The 15,950-nt window shown below is 35.4% G+C and overlaps 1 protein-coding gene across 3 annotated transcripts in view; it reads right to left on the bottom strand.

Annotated features, from left to right (window-relative positions):
• The window catches only part of LOC107748676 (insulin-like growth factor 2 mRNA-binding protein 3), a 36,134-nt gene that overhangs the window by 13,157 nt on the left and 7,027 nt on the right, over positions 1–15,950 (bottom strand). For all 3 annotated transcript variants that reach the window (XM_016563594.1, XM_016563595.1, XM_016563596.1), the window contains exons 3-8: positions 11,899–11,947; positions 5,435–5,486; positions 5,266–5,329; positions 2,320–2,598; positions 1,290–1,424; positions 1,030–1,152 (exon numbers count right to left, since the gene is read on the bottom strand). In XM_016563594.1, coding sequence (XP_016419080.1) covers positions 1,030–1,152; positions 1,290–1,424; positions 2,320–2,598; positions 5,266–5,329; positions 5,435–5,486; positions 11,899–11,947 — 702 coding nt within the window. The remainder of the gene's footprint in view (positions 1–1,029; positions 1,153–1,289; positions 1,425–2,319; positions 2,599–5,265; positions 5,330–5,434; positions 5,487–11,898; positions 11,948–15,950) is intronic.

Raw genomic sequence — 15,950 nt, 5'->3', positions numbered from 1 at the left:
AAATTAATAAAGTTAAATATATTAGATAAAAAATAAAAAAATAAAAAAAAAAAATTACTCAAACTAAAGCCAAACAAAGTAGTGTGTAAAAACAAATGACAATCTCACAATACAAAAAAAAAAAAAAGCATCCTACAACCTGAATTGAAATTAGACTGGAAGATAATGTAAAAAAAATAAAAAAATAAAAAAATAAATAATAATAATAATAATAATAACTAATTTATAAGACTAAAATAAAAATTAAAACTAAAGGCTAATAACATTATAATGTATAAATATTAAATAAAAAATAAATTCAAAATATAAAAACAGAAGCAAATTCAAAATACTAAAATATAATAATTTTATAAGTGCTAAATTAAACTCAAAATATAAAAGCTCATTCAAAATATTAATAAATAGTATATAAACAGACTCGGAAAAAAAACACACAAGCTAACTCAAAATATTTATATATAGTATAATAGTATACAAATAATACTAAATTAACACTTTAGAAAACCACTGGTAGCAAAACAAACACCAAGTTACATGCTTTGGTATGTGTGGCATAGGTGGGTTGTCAACCTTAGACACACGTTGCAACCAGTCACATGCAAGTGATACATGAGAAAGATGCATTTTATTCAGTAGTATATTTTAAAAAATTAATTCCAAATTTCTTCAATGAATGCAAACTACCACTTGATGCAACCTATTTTATTTAGTAATAGGCTGGATGGAAGCCAAACACTCCAACTGAACTCTGCTGCATGTATGAACCAACTGGACAAGAAAACTGTTTATCCAGTGGGTCAAACACAGTCACTTCTGTACACACTGGTATGAATCTACATAGAAATATTACCTCGAGCAATGCTTAAAACAAAAACCTCTGCAGAATAAATGTGTCATCTTGGGAAGTATATGAGATAATGAATTCAACAATGTACCTGATGCATGCTAGAAAACAGAATCCAACACACAATGAGAAAGTATTTTGCTGACCACATGAAGTATAAATAACACAAGGAAAAAACTACTTACGGTGAGATTGTGATCTTTGTGTCAGTATCTTGTTCGATTTTCTTCAAGTTGCGTCCCTCTTTTCCAATCAGGCGGCCGACGAAGTTATTATGAGCCAGAATCTTCAGAGGGATTTCTTCAGTGCTATGTAAGTGAGAGAAGAGAGAAGGTTATAGTGTGACTGAGCGTGTAAATGGCTCTTTAGCAGTGTAGTGCGGTATGACTAATGAAGACAGATCTACAGAAACAGTATAACGCAGAGTGTTTGTGTATCAACGCACATCTTAGTGTCGATTGCCTCTTTCTGCATGATCTCCATGATATTTTGACAGGCAGAACTGCAGCCCTCTGGTGTGGAGTGAACAGTGATGGGCTTCTCCGCTGCCCCTGCGTTCTCCTTACGATGGATATCAATCCTGTGCACATATACAATATGTAATCAACTTGTTCGAGCAGTATGACCAAGTCTATGTTCCCTTCCCAGATGCCAATAGACGTTAACACAAAAGGCAGTACGTGTGATATACACAGACACTACCGTTCAAAAGTTTGGGGTCGGTATGATTTTTTTTGCCATCAAAGGAATAAATTGCATTTTAAAATATATTAAAATATAAAACGGGTATATAAAATCATAACTTCACAATATTAGTTGTTTTATTTTGTTAAAATAAAAGCATCCTTTATCAGCATAAGAGATGGAAAACAAACAGTGTATATTATTTTTGTTTTGTTTGTTTACCAGTTTAAAAGGTGCCCATAAAATACTTGTTCTAGCGTCGATTTAGAAAGTGATTCATATTTTTATTTTTCAATTAATAGCAAGTCAACAGATATAGATATTTTTTTTAATTAAAAGCAAGTAAACGGACAAAATTGGCCATTTTTCTTAGCTGCAATTCAAAAATTGATAATTAATATAAACTTGATCATAGTGAAATCTTCTTTAAGAATAATTAGGACAATCTTACCTACCCGGACTGAAATCTGACTTCAACATGGTTGCCTGTCACTGCATGATTAACTTTCAACAAACCTTACATTATTTTTTAAGCAGAGTGTTTAGTTCACTTATTAGTTACATTTGTTGCTTCATTAACTCCTATATCACAAAAGATCTTGATAAACAGGTTTATAGAGCATTTTCAACATGCAAAAATAAATTTAGTGCTGATACTTTGCTTGTAGAGCCTTATGTGCTCAGTGTGAATGTTGTAACATCTTAATATGGGTGCCAAAAAAAATATGCGGTGCTTACGTGCGCAGTGTGAAACAGGACTGTTTACAGCTACGTACACTGAGCATTCTTACTTTGAGTGAGTCTGCTTGGTTATGTTGCGGATGGTAGCACCTTCCTTGCCAATAATAGCTCCTACAAACTGGGTGGGCACCAACATGCGTAGAGGTACGTCTGACTGTAGTTTAGGTCTTGCGCCAAGATTGGGAGAGCCTTGGCGAGGTGGGCCGCGTGGGTTGAAACCTCTCCTGCCACCCACGGCAGGGGCATCTGCTGCAGCGGTCTCATCTGGGATATAGGAAACCTTTAGTGCGTAGTTCTCCATAAGGAAGCCATTTAATTTATCCAATGCTCTGGGAAAAAACAGCAACAGAAGGATGGGAAACATTAACAAATTTTTCATTCAACTCATTTTTAATCATGATGCTTTGGAAAGCTACATTTGAGTTAAAGGACAAAAGCCATAATACAACCCCTGGCAAAAAATTCGGGAATCACCACACTTAGATGTTCACCCAAAGTTTTGACTTTATAACAAATAAACAAATCACATATGACAAAACAATTTTTGCTTAATAATTCAACACTTTGTGAAACATACCTCAAACAAAAAAAATTAAAATAAAAAATGAAATCATTCAATGTTGAGGAAAAAAATATGGAATCAGCTTGTAATATGCATTTCTAAAATAAATACCGGCACATATCTAAAATGCTAATTAGTCAGCAGTTAAAAAAGTGCTTCCAGACCTTAACGAGCTGTTGGACTTGGCTAATTGAAAGGAAAAATGGCCCCAACAAGAAAGCTGTCTGTTGAAACAATGGAAAGGATTATAAAACTCCTTCAAGAAGAAAATCCATCACGGAGTGTGGCAAAAGAAGTTGGATGTTCCCAGTCAGCCATTTCTAAAATTTGGTGCAAGTATAAACAAAATGGAAAGGTTACAAAAGGAAAACATACAGGCAGACCAAGGAAAACCTCAAAGCGTCAGGATAGAAAACTCAAAGCGATTTGCCTTGAAAATAGAAAATGCACAACGAAACAAATGAAACACAAATGGGCGGAAACAGGAGTCAATGTGTGTGACAGAACTGTAAGAAACCGGCTGAATGAAATGAGATTTATATATAGAAAAGCCAAACGAAAACCGGCATGAACACCTAAACAGAAGAAAACAAGGTTACAGTGGGCTAAAGAGAAGCAGTCATGGAGTGTGGATGAAAGTGATATTCAGTGATGAATCTGCACTGGACAAGGAGATGATGCTGGAACTTTTGTCTGGTGCCGTTCTAATGAAATGTATAAAGAAGAAAACAACTGCCTGAAGAAAACCAAATTTCCCAACTCATTTATGATATGGGGTTGCATGTCAGGTAAAGGGCCAGGGGAAATGGCAATGTTTACCTCAACAGTCAATGCACAAGTGTACATTGAAATTTTGGACACTTTTCTCATTCCATCAACAGAAAAGAATTTTGGTGATAATGATGTCATTTTTCAGGATGACAATGCATCTTTCCACAGAGCAAAGAGTGTTAAAGCTTTTCTTCAGGAAAGGCATATCAACTCAATGACATGGCCAGCAAACAGACCGGATCTCAATCCGATTGAAAATTTATGGTGGAAATTGAAAAAACTGGCCCATGACAAGGCTCCATCTTGCAAAGCTGATCTGTCAACCGCTAGTCGACAAAGTTGGAACCAGCTTGTGAAGTCCATGCCCCAAAGAATTCAGGCCATCATAAAAGCAAGAGGAGCAACAAAGTACTAACTGTGTGTTTTGGTAGATGATTCCACAATTTTTTCCTCAACATTGAATGATTCCACATTTTTTCCTCTACTTGATATGGAAAATACATTTTCATTAAAAGTTTAATATCTTTTTTTTTTTTTAAGGTATGTTTCACATAACCAGAATGTTGAATTATTAAACAAAAATTGTTGTGATATCGGTGATTTGTTTATTTATTAACTACAAAATTTGGGTAAACAACATCTAAGTGTGGTGACTCCATAATTTTTGCCAGGGGTTGCACATCCTACTTGGTTTTTAAATTTTTTTTTTTATGTATGGAATATTATGCTTAGTTGAATTAAAAATTTTAAAAAAGCCTCTTGCTGCTTTGGACCACATTATAGTACACCTATAAAAACTGTTGAAAATAAAAATGGGCCTCATTTATGAATACATTTCTAGATTTCGGTAAATATTCATAACTCCAATCTTGCATAAATGTTCACAGTTCAATGCAAGTTTATGGAAGAATTGTTGTATTACTATATTACGTTTTTTTTTTTTTACTGTATTTTGTTCAAAACAATGCTGTCTTTGTAAGCGCAAGTTACTTAAAAAATATATATTTTCAGTTAATATTAAAAATTTAATTATTGGATAATGTCACAATTCAGTGCAACAGTTTGTGCAAGAATTGTGTTCTGATCATGAATAAAACCAAAATATTGCAAAGATTTAAAGGCATAGGTCCCCAGAAACTAAGTGTGAATTCTAAAATCTATTTTTCATCAATATTGTCCATTTTTGGGCAATAGTCTAGGTGACTGAGACAAAGGGCATGAAAACCATCTCTGCTTTTCTGCTTCCCTATCAAACAGGACACATGTAAAACTTAAGCGAAACTGATGGGGGGTTTAAGAGCATGAGGCTTAGACGTGATGGAATGCCGAAGCCTTTTAAAGCCACCGAATCTTTCATTGACATCCACTAGTGGATGGTAACAGAAACTCCCTATTGTGCACAAACAATTGCTGAAGATTCTTTTATCTGAGCCTTTCCATTCATTTTCCAGACTTCTTCACCATCCCCTGTGACTGCGCTGCAGTTCTACTAATCAAACAGTAGGTGGCACTGAATGAGTTGTTATAATTGCTTAATAAAACCAAATAGCAGTGTATGTGGAACCGACGGTCTCACATTTCACTGCGAGACGTGGGACAGAGACGCTCTGGAGGGGGTGGAGTGGTGACCGAGCCGGCCGAATTGGAGGCGGATGATACTCACTCTCTGGCTTGGTCCTTGGCGGAATATCGCACGTTGACAACAGCAGTCTCTGTGTCAGTGTTGACTGAGGATGGAAAAGAACGAAGGAAGATGGAGGAGGAGAGATTAACTAATCTTTTAATATATGGATTACTACTTAAGTGACAATCTGCTGAAGAGCACATCCTACCTTGTTCACAGCTCTCCACTGTGCCGTACTGCACTAACAACCCGTCCAAAACCTGTAGGTGAAGTCAAGCAAGAGAAACTTTCAGACTGTGATCAAGACTAATAATGTGTAAGCGACTAGACATTGTGGTTGAGGTTGTATAACTTTAAAAAAAATGAGCAGATACAACAGTCATGCTGTCAAAAATGTTGAACAGTTAAGTGTTAAAGGGATAGTTCACCCAAAAATCCTTTACCCTAATGTTGTTTCAAACTAGTATGACTGACTGACTTCTGTGGAAGCATTTTTTTTTTTATGTCCATGTAAAGAAAATCAGTTGGCGTTTTCAAAATGTTAGTTTTTGCATTGCGCGGAAGAAAGCCATACCAATTTGGAACCGATGAGGGAGAGTAAATGACAAAAATATTAATTTTTGGTCACTCCAAAATTGCGATGAAACGCAAGTAGCGACATATTTCATGGGCTTCATTAATGGAATGTAAATATTCAGAATTCCATTCTTGCATAATTTGTCACAATTCTATGCAACAGTTTATACAAGAATTGATTTTTGAACATTATTTCATGCCTAATGATTTAAAAGCACAGGTCGTGAGAAACTAAGCGTGAATTCCAAAAACTATATTTCTCTTCAGTATTGTTCATTTTTTTTGGGCAATAGCAAGGCAACTCAGATGGTGAAAATTTGTGATGCACATCTGAGTGTAACAGATTACCGAAAAATCAGTTGTCGACTGGATTGAGGTGTAGGTGTTGCACTCAAATAAACGTAGATGGACGTGATCTTGCAGGGGCAGGACTTATGTTTGGACAAGTCCTAAATATCTCAGAAGAGTGTCAATTTTTTTTTAATGAAAAATATGGACAAATTAACTTTACAATAATGATTTTAGAAAATAAATTTATTTTCATGCCAACTTTAAACAGTTTACCTCTTGCCGATTTGGAACTTAACCAAATATTTAAAATCAATTGCAAACTAAGCTTTTGTGGAATTGCTTTCTCTTCTTTTTTTTTTTTTTAAAACATTATATAGCCTCTCCAAATAAATAAATAATTCAAAAAAGCACAGTTTTACACCTCATTCACTGCAGCTCTTTGTTTCTGCCACTCCTGCTCTGGAGGAGGTGTGCAAGCGAACATTGAACATGGGTATAAGGAAGCCTACAGGCTTTTACACACACCAGCCCCCTATACGTCACACATACTAATGCCCACAACCCCCCTTACCGCCACCACTTCCCTTCTCCATTCCAAGCCGTCCTATTGGTTGGCGTGTGCATTACTATGGAATTCCCAGCAGCCATTGGGCATTTCCAGCCATTGGCTACGTAACCAGTCAATCATTAAGTCCAGGCCAATAAGACAAGGCTTCCTTCAATCCGGTGAAAGAGGAAGGGGGTGTGGTTGGCTTTCAGACACCATGCAGTGAGAAGGGGGGAGGAAGTGGGGTTGATCTACACATTCTGGGTGTCCACACATGGAACAGGCCTGCAGCCAGGCGGGGCAGCAGGTTAAAATCCAGCCTGACTAAGCTCGCCTGAGCGTGGTCACACAGCAAAACGCACACATCCCCAACGCTACACCATCACAGATAACACACACACTTCAAGATCTCAACATGTGCCCACAGTAACAAGACGACAATACAAACACAAATATCTTCTATTTGAACACAACTGGCAGGTCAAACTCAAAGAAAAATAAAGGGAGAGATTAAAAAATCTCGCTCAAGTAGGTACTTGACATTTTCGCAGGCTGACATCATGTGACTGCAGACTCATTTTGGGCTGAAATAAAAGGAAAATTGTGCTATAAATTTTGTATGTTTATTTGTAAATCCAAACAATTACACACGGTCCATTTTTTTAGGTTAACATTTGGTTCATGCCAAGTTGATACATCGTACATCTAAACACAAATTCAATACATTCAACTAAAACTCTTGTGATATTTAGCATAAATTTAGTAGTGCATGTTTAAATAGTTTAACTGAATTTGCACCTAAAAACAGTACCAAATCAACATGTTAGAATGATTTCTTTGACACTGAAGACTGGAGGAATGGCAGCTGAAAATTCATTTTGCCACCCCAGGTATAAATTACATTACATATACTAAAATGGGAAATCATTACAATTTAATAACTTTTTTCCTAAAGTATTATAGGTTGTCACTATATTTTGTTCAAATAAAAAGCAGCCAAAAAAAAAATAAAAAAAATCACACAAGTTTATAAACCGTAATATGTGCTAAAATAATGTTTGTTTTTTTCCATATCTAGCTTTTGCTTTAACAAACAGACTACAGCTGAAAATAAATCAAATGAAAAGTGAGCCTTTATGACCTTGAAAAAAAAAAATTTCATCTACTAAACTGGAAGGTTAAATCACCACAGGTTCCCTCTGGAATTTCCCATGGCTTTTTAGCATCGCAGTTTCAGAAGGCTTTAAAAGACTCACGTTTTGTTCTATAACAGTCATATCAAAGCACGTAAACTCACACCCTTGCGGTACAAGCAGCAACTTCATAACTTGCATTTAAAAAAAAAATGGTTGCATCAAAATGCATGTTTGGAGGTATGACTATTTAATTTTGGATGAAGGACAAAACGTGAAGGTCTCTACAAGTCTTAAACTTGGAAATTCCCAAAGGAACACATGGCTCAAATAATAATTCTCTTCCGGGTTTATGGACTACAAACATCTATATTCTATTGCTGCATAATACTAGTCGGAGTACTAAACTACAACAGAGCTCATCGCCACAGGACAAAACCTGAGTAGTCATGATTCATCAGACGGATCATAAATACTTCAGCAGAATTCAGCTGCAGATAACATGCACAGCCGTATAGTATGCCAGAATGATGCATACATTTACAGAAGTTTCATTTTGTTATTTTATATACACATTCAATATTAAAGGTAATATTTACAGTGCTAGCAAAGTAATATTCCTCTTTTTCCAGTCTTCTCCACAAATTTCTCAAATTCAATGCTTAAAACGTACAGAATCCATTCAAATTTTAACTGACACTTGTCATTAATGTAGTAGATCCATATGAACTATTGATTTGATCATTCTTATCCATTTACACACTAAGCTGTGCAAATTGATAAATGTTGTTGTATGTGGGAAGGACCAATCTGTGGACCTACTGTCTGGTCAGAGATGTATTTAACTTTTTTGTATTGATTATTGTATTGGAAAAAAAACAAACAAAAAAACACCTTCCTTTTAAAAAATCCCTCTGGAAAACAAAAATAAAAACTAAACAGGTTTATGGTCATTTCATAAAACAGATTTTTCTCAGATTGAGTCAAACCTAAATAAGGTTATTAAACCCATATCTACTGCTACACACCAAGGCAACACAGAAGGCATGTGGCCATTAACAGGACATTTTCTTACACTTTAAAAACAGCTAGAGTAAGTGCAAAGAAATTAAACTAAATTCAGGGGTCATTAGACACACTTAAAGGTTGAACTTTTTTGAACTTCACATGGTATTAATGCAATATACTTGGGGGTTATTCTTGCTGATGCAACCACATACAACAACAGAAAAAAAGTCATTTTTAAATGTCAAATAAAATAGAGAACATGTTCATGTGTTACAGGTATAAAGTATTGTCCTCTACGTTATATTAACCCTATAAAGCTTATTGCATCAGATTTGATGCGCAAGTTTCTGAGGCCTCTAAATTATCAACATGATCAATTTTGATAAACCTGTTGTACACAATCTACTACATGCGTTCTGTCGTCTGATTGATAGAATTATAATAAAAGGCCTTTCACTTAAAGTACTCATGTCCTGATACACACGTGTTTTTGCTGTGAATTCTTCTACTGGCTTTTAAAGTAAACATAATAAAAAACATTGTTAGTAATATTTTAGGATGAACACTTACTGGGCTGAAGCAGCTTAGACTGAATTATCCATAATATTAGGGGATTTTTTTTTTTTTTTTTAAATGTATCAATTATACATCAGTTTTTGAGCCTGAACGTTTATTTGTACATAACTCAATCAACATTGTATTGCACTGCTTATGTTTGCCCTTCCACAAAAACTACAGAGCTTTGATCATAAAACTAAGCATTTAAATATTATCTTAACACATTATTGGGAGATGTAACTGCTATTTATATGAAACTCATGCAAGTAGTTTCCTATACGGTTATAAAGACTTCACTGATTTACATTACAAGCTATCAGAATCTTACTTTTTGGCCATATAAATATCAGCAACTGCACCAAATTACATATTTTTGCAGTTTTGGGCCTGTTAATAAAATTAAGGAACCATATTATGAACCATAAAAGCTTCATGTATCAAATTTAACACTCAAAAAACAAACAAAACAAAAAAAACACCTTTTTTGTGTGTAAAGTTTCAATAAACCGCTCAATAAAAAAAATAAAAATAAAATAAAAAAAAACACTATTATATGTCAGCTTTAACGGAGTTAACAAACATAATACATCATATTGACTAGGAACACTTTGCTCAGCATGATCAATACATTGATATAGCCTTTAAATTAGTCTCAACATTTCATATATAGTAGCTTTGGTTTACTGTGATGGCAAACAATCCCATTTGACTTTTACTCATTTTACCTGTAATAAAATACGCAATAAAGACGACTGCTGCAAACACACACACACAGAGCCCAAAATGAACAAATGTGAGGTAAGGGGGAGCACATTTAAGTGAGTAAATAAGGAGTTTGCAGCTCAACTGTATTAAAAAACCCCAAATTATAAATATGTTCTGAACTTCACTAAAATATAAATGAACCAAATAATACAAAGACATAAAACAAGCAATTTATGTTCTTAGTAGACAGTTTAACAACTTTTGCCTCAGTGGAAAATTGACCAGCACAAGTTTATCTAGGATGCCCATTTCCCTCCCTGGAACGTGACATGTGGAATATTCCTCACATACAGCCACAAAACCAGAAACGAGGCACAAAACAACACTGGGTCTTCACATTTTTAATGACAGGTGCCATTTCACATGGATGTAGCCCGAATTATTTCACATATGATGCTGTGACTCTGACCGGCTTTGTATGTTACCAACTTGCAAGGGATAACCTCAATGCCGTAAGATTAAAAAAATACAGTTTTAATAAATAGAAGTGGAAAAAATATGGTTAAGGTTAGTAAGAAATAATTACCTGCAATATTTCCAAATTATATTATTGTTTAAAAAAATTTTTTACTGAATTGTTGGCATCCACGGTAGCTCTCTTAAAGCTCATTATTTTGAGTTGGCTAGGGGGAAAAAAAGATTTAAAAAAAACACCAGAAGCTCCCTATTATATGACATGTTGCGGACTAAATCTGATGGAAAGCACTGCGAGTGGCCATTTTAATTGTAGTTATTGTCGACTCTAATGTTTCTTTAAATCATTACATTTAATCCAACATCAAGGAGGTAATGACCTACCACTGTAATACATTTAAAAGTAACTGGTAGTTGGGAAGCCCCCCAGGCCTGATTTTACATATAACTAGGGGGACTATGACTAGAACTAGGGGGTCTCAGCCCCTCCCAGCTCCCCCAGTAATTCAAACATTGGAGGAATCGGTCATGGACAGAAAAGCTGAGGAAACAATGCCAGAGCACAATGCAGTTTTGAATCTGAACCGATCCCCATGATTGGAGCACTTTTGAGGACTTCTGTAAGGCTCCGGTCCTGGAGAGCCACAGTCCTGCAGATTTCAGCTCCAACTCTAATCAAACACACCTGAACAAGCTAATCAAGGTCTAAGGGTTACTAGAAAGCTACAGGCAGGTGTAGGTTTTGTCAAGGTTGGAGCAAAACTCTGCAGGACTGTGGCTCTCCAGGACCGACGTTGGCCACCCCTGCTCTATTCACACACAGCGCAACAGGAATGAAACGAGAAAGGCGGACGAGCAAAGCGATGTCATGCAAGTTTTCAAAGGGTCAGTGAGAGAGCCTGTCTCGAGGTCAAATGAAAAGCGGGAGGGCAAAGAGCAGCGTACTGAGCCATACACGCGAACGCATCTTCAGATAGTTTGATCTGATAAGTGAAGGACAATAACAATGGGTTAGTAGGTGTAAAGGGGATTTTTTTTTCAACTGAACATCATAGGCTTTTATTAGATCTGATCTAAACTAGCATCCATACTAAACAAGAAAAGACATTTACCATCCATCCAGAGTATTTTTAAGCGTTTTTCATTTAACAATCATATGACGAGGCTTCTCAAAGCTTGGACTTAACAAAATTCAAGTCACACACACCTCTAAAACGAACACGGACAACAGGCTACCTCCTAAAAGACTGCTTGGAACATCTGATTTAATAAATATGAAGGATAATTGTTTAACACACAAAAATGTATTTATTGGAGTGTATGAGCTCATTTGGTATGCACTCATTGGGGGGAGGTTTGGTTAGAGAAAGCGGCACTTACTTCCCACTGCATGTGAGGTGGGATATTCCTGATCTGCAGTTTGCAGCTCCTGCGAAAAAAACAACAAAAAACAGAGTGGTCGATGTAAAAAATTACACAAGGCAATAAATCACAAGTCAGTCATATTTGGATTTAAATGGTCCAGATTCTTACAAGCCACATTCACTTTTGTGGGGGGGGGGAAACACCATTTAAGTCTGACTGGGAGCACCCAGTAGAGGAAGATTTGAGTAACATCATCTCTATAATGCGCTCTACTAGCTCAAAATGAAAAATGATTGAAACTTGCATTCTGACAATTATACCATTGATTTACATTTATTTATTTTTTATCCCAATTTCTTAAGATAGTTTGTGACTTGAAGACCTTCCACTTCCCTCTTTGGTTTCTTTGAAAGTAAATTACTGAAAATTAATGCTAGATCAAATCAAACAGCCTCTCTAATATTGCAAATGCCAAATAGAAAATGGCTTTGATCTTAGAAACATGCATTACTATGGCTAAAGCTACATAATATCCCCAATAGGCAGTGCAGTTTCAACATATAGACCTTCAAAAACCAGTGTTGTGCAATTACATGCATTAGTTATACATTTATACGTCCAAAAGAAATTACCTGATCATATAGTACAAGTATTTGCAGGTTAGGGAACCAGTTATGGGCAATATTAGCAATCAATCAATAATTCGTCAGACAAGAGGGAAGCAAACTAGTGATTTTGTGAGCCACTAAGCCACCAAAAAAAATTTACTGAGTTCATCAACTAGAGCAAACAACCTGGGATTTGTATTTGGAGACAAGGTACCAAACCAAAACCAGTCCACTAATAGCACCCACGAGTCTGATTGAAATTGGGGTTTATAAAATCAAGATAATTAAAGATGCACCAATCGGCACCAGTCTTACGCCTTGCCTATTCCAAGCCGGTCAGTTTCGACATCACAGCTACGCTCACATCCGCATGTTAATATGTCGGCAATGTGCGTGAAAACGACACAATATTTGAATATGTAATACGCATAAGGCCAAAGTCCCGTTCACACCAAGAACGAAAACTATAAAGATAACTGGTGTGGACGCTAATATCGTTAACAACATCATCTGTTTATTCTCAGCACATGCTCATCTGCTGTTTTAAATTCTCAAGCTGGTTATAGCAGGATTGATTCTGATTGGGTGTCAATGTTTTTATCGTTCATCAGTTGGAAAAAGTCATTCTGAAAGTGATTCCATCGATATTGTTTCTCTGTGCCTTTGTTATAGCTGGGGTGTGGACTCTGCTACTCTGTAATATTGAGAACGAATTTTTGATTTTTTATATCTTTAGTTATCGTCCTTGGTGTGAACGGGCATTAAACCATGGTGGAATTACAGGGCTCAATAGACAATATTGACAACTTTGCAGAAGAAAATAGTTTCAATCAAATCCGTAGCGGAACTCACTCATTAAAACAGTCACTTGCTGTCACCTGGTGGTTTGGTTTAATATTTAAATGTATAATTTAATTTTTCCCAACATTTCTTATCTGTATGTGAATTTTTTTTTTAAACATTAATCTTATAACATTACTTGTGTGTAGGCCTGTCACGATAACTTTTTGTTGTGCGATATATTGCCCCAGAAATAATTGCGATAAGCGATATTATTGTCATTTTAAAGACCATTTTATGCCACTGAATATATAATCATAATGTAACAGCATAATAATGCAAGAAGGCCTACACACTTCCAAATGACAACAAACTTTTAATTTTTAAGAATATTTAGATCATGGAAATTAAGTATCAAAATATTAGATACCTTAAACTTGAATAAATAGTAAATAAACATTTAACAAAAAGTGCAAATTAACAAGTACAAAAAAAAAGAAAAATGCACAAAGAACTTGAAAAATGTAGATTTTTCCATCTACAGATTTTTCCCTGACCTTTTCTCTGTGAATTAAGGGTGCACACTATTGCTGAAAAACACAATCACTACTTAGCAGTCAGATGTCCGTATGCACAAAGGCACAGATCCCTAAACAAGGCCATATCTGCAGATGAAACTTTTTTTGTAGAAGCATTTTTTAAATGTGAACTAGCACCTCATGACTACACCACGTTATGTACGAGAAGCTGCAAAAGACACTGGCTCAAGTGGAATGTTAACATAAATTTTTAAGTAAATATAATGGCCGATATATTGCGTCACCAAAATGTATTGAGGTCATGTACATATATTGCGCGATAAGTCGATATATTGATTATTGCGACAGGCCTACTTGTGTGTATGCATTTGTAATTTTGTGATGTAAATTCATTAAAGGCACCTCTCAGCTTCATTAAACAGTCTGTGTAAATATATCTACTTCAGATGCAGCTTCCGTTTCCTCTGCAGTGAAAAGATGGAGTTTGTTGACACCAATTTCATTTGAATGGTAACGACTCTAACGGTTTCTTATTATTCTAACCGAATTAATTGAAACAATGTAAGAATTTGATACAAGTACAAAAAAAAAGAAAAATGCACTTTTATGGAGATTTTTCCCGGACCTTCTTTTCTCTGTAAATGAAGGGTGTACACTATTGCTGGAAAACACAATCAAATTTCATTTGAATGGTAACGACTCTAACGGTTTCTTATTATTCTAACCGAATTAATTGAAACAATGTAAGAATTTGATGTGAAAGATGACATTTAATAAGGTTAGGAAAATATGCCCATTTATAAACAGTGGGAAACGACATCTGATTTTATACAGCAACAAATTTCTACCTCTTTCCAGTCACAGAGCACTTTATTTTGAGAGTTGTTAGCGAGAAAACATCTGGAACTTGGTCCAAATTGGGGGAAAGTGTAGTGTTTAATAATGTGTTTTATTTAAATAATTTCTAGCATTGAAAAACTGTAGATTCAAAACAAGTAGATTTTTGTTTGTATATGCTGTCAATTACAGTTCTTAGAAAGAAAATCGTTATCGGCAAGTCGCACTTACAAGAAGAAAAAGAATTGGAATCGGCCAAGAAAATTGCAATCGGTGTATCTCTAAAAAATAACTGACACAGAAAAGCTGCATATCATGTTTATGGAACTATACTTGAAAGAGGTAATCAGGTACAGTAGTAACGGGTGAAAGTCCAACTTAAGTGTACATATCAGCATAAACAACATACGCGTACAAAAGTGTACATTTCTAAGCAAATTACAGCCACAGAAAACGAAAATTAACCCATTCAACTAGGTAGAAAAGGCTGAGGCCATTTCAAAGTCTTTTTGACAGCGGTTTCCTTTAAAACTCACTCAAAGTCCACTTCACCTGGGAATCTCAGAAAGTCTTATCAAGCGTCATTAAAAAAGGCCTCAGCTTTTCACAAAAAGCCTAAAAATTCCCAAACAAAGTAAAATCTCCAAACTCTTACCAATGTTTTTTTTCCCTCTTATATATGGTAGCTGTCAAACACCTTGTGGACTCCTATCTCGATTCAAAAATCCCAAAGAGAGCGGCAATACTGGTGATATTAAGCACGCATGTATGTGACCAACCCCAGATGTGCGTTAATTAACCTTCAGTTGTAGATGTAAGTCTAATTTTGCATATCTAGCAGACAGATAAAACCGGAATATACAAGATGTCATTATGTCCGAGATATTTGGCATATTGCCACGTCCCTTGATTTCACAAATGCTGACATGTAGATAATGTGATAAATGTACGGTCAACTTAAAGGGGGTTTTATATGACGGAAAGGCTCAGTTCAGACATTATCATACCACAGGTGATGTCTTTATTACTAGAAATTCATAATTCTACACCGTCTACAAAACTAAATGGTCAGTGACAAAATTAAAATAATTTATGAATCAACTATAATTTGTCAATGAATGCAATGACTGTGTAAGTTCACTTTGAGGAAGATACAATGGGATCACCTGGAACTGTCAGGAACCCAGACACAGCATTTAATGTTTACATCACTACGAGTACAAGTAACAAGCCAACTTCGCTACAATCCCAATGTAAACTGCGCAAATGAATCATTCAATAGAAAAAAAAAAAAAAAAAACAC

This window comes from Sinocyclocheilus rhinocerous, unplaced genomic scaffold, assembly GCF_001515625.1.
Source record: "Sinocyclocheilus rhinocerous isolate Xijiao unplaced genomic scaffold, SAMN03320098_v1.1 scaffold499, whole genome shotgun sequence".
Taxonomy (NCBI): domain Eukaryota; kingdom Metazoa; phylum Chordata; class Actinopteri; order Cypriniformes; family Cyprinidae; genus Sinocyclocheilus; species Sinocyclocheilus rhinocerous.
Note: the sequence above shows the minus strand (reverse complement) of the source record. Positions and strands in the feature narration are given on the sequence as shown.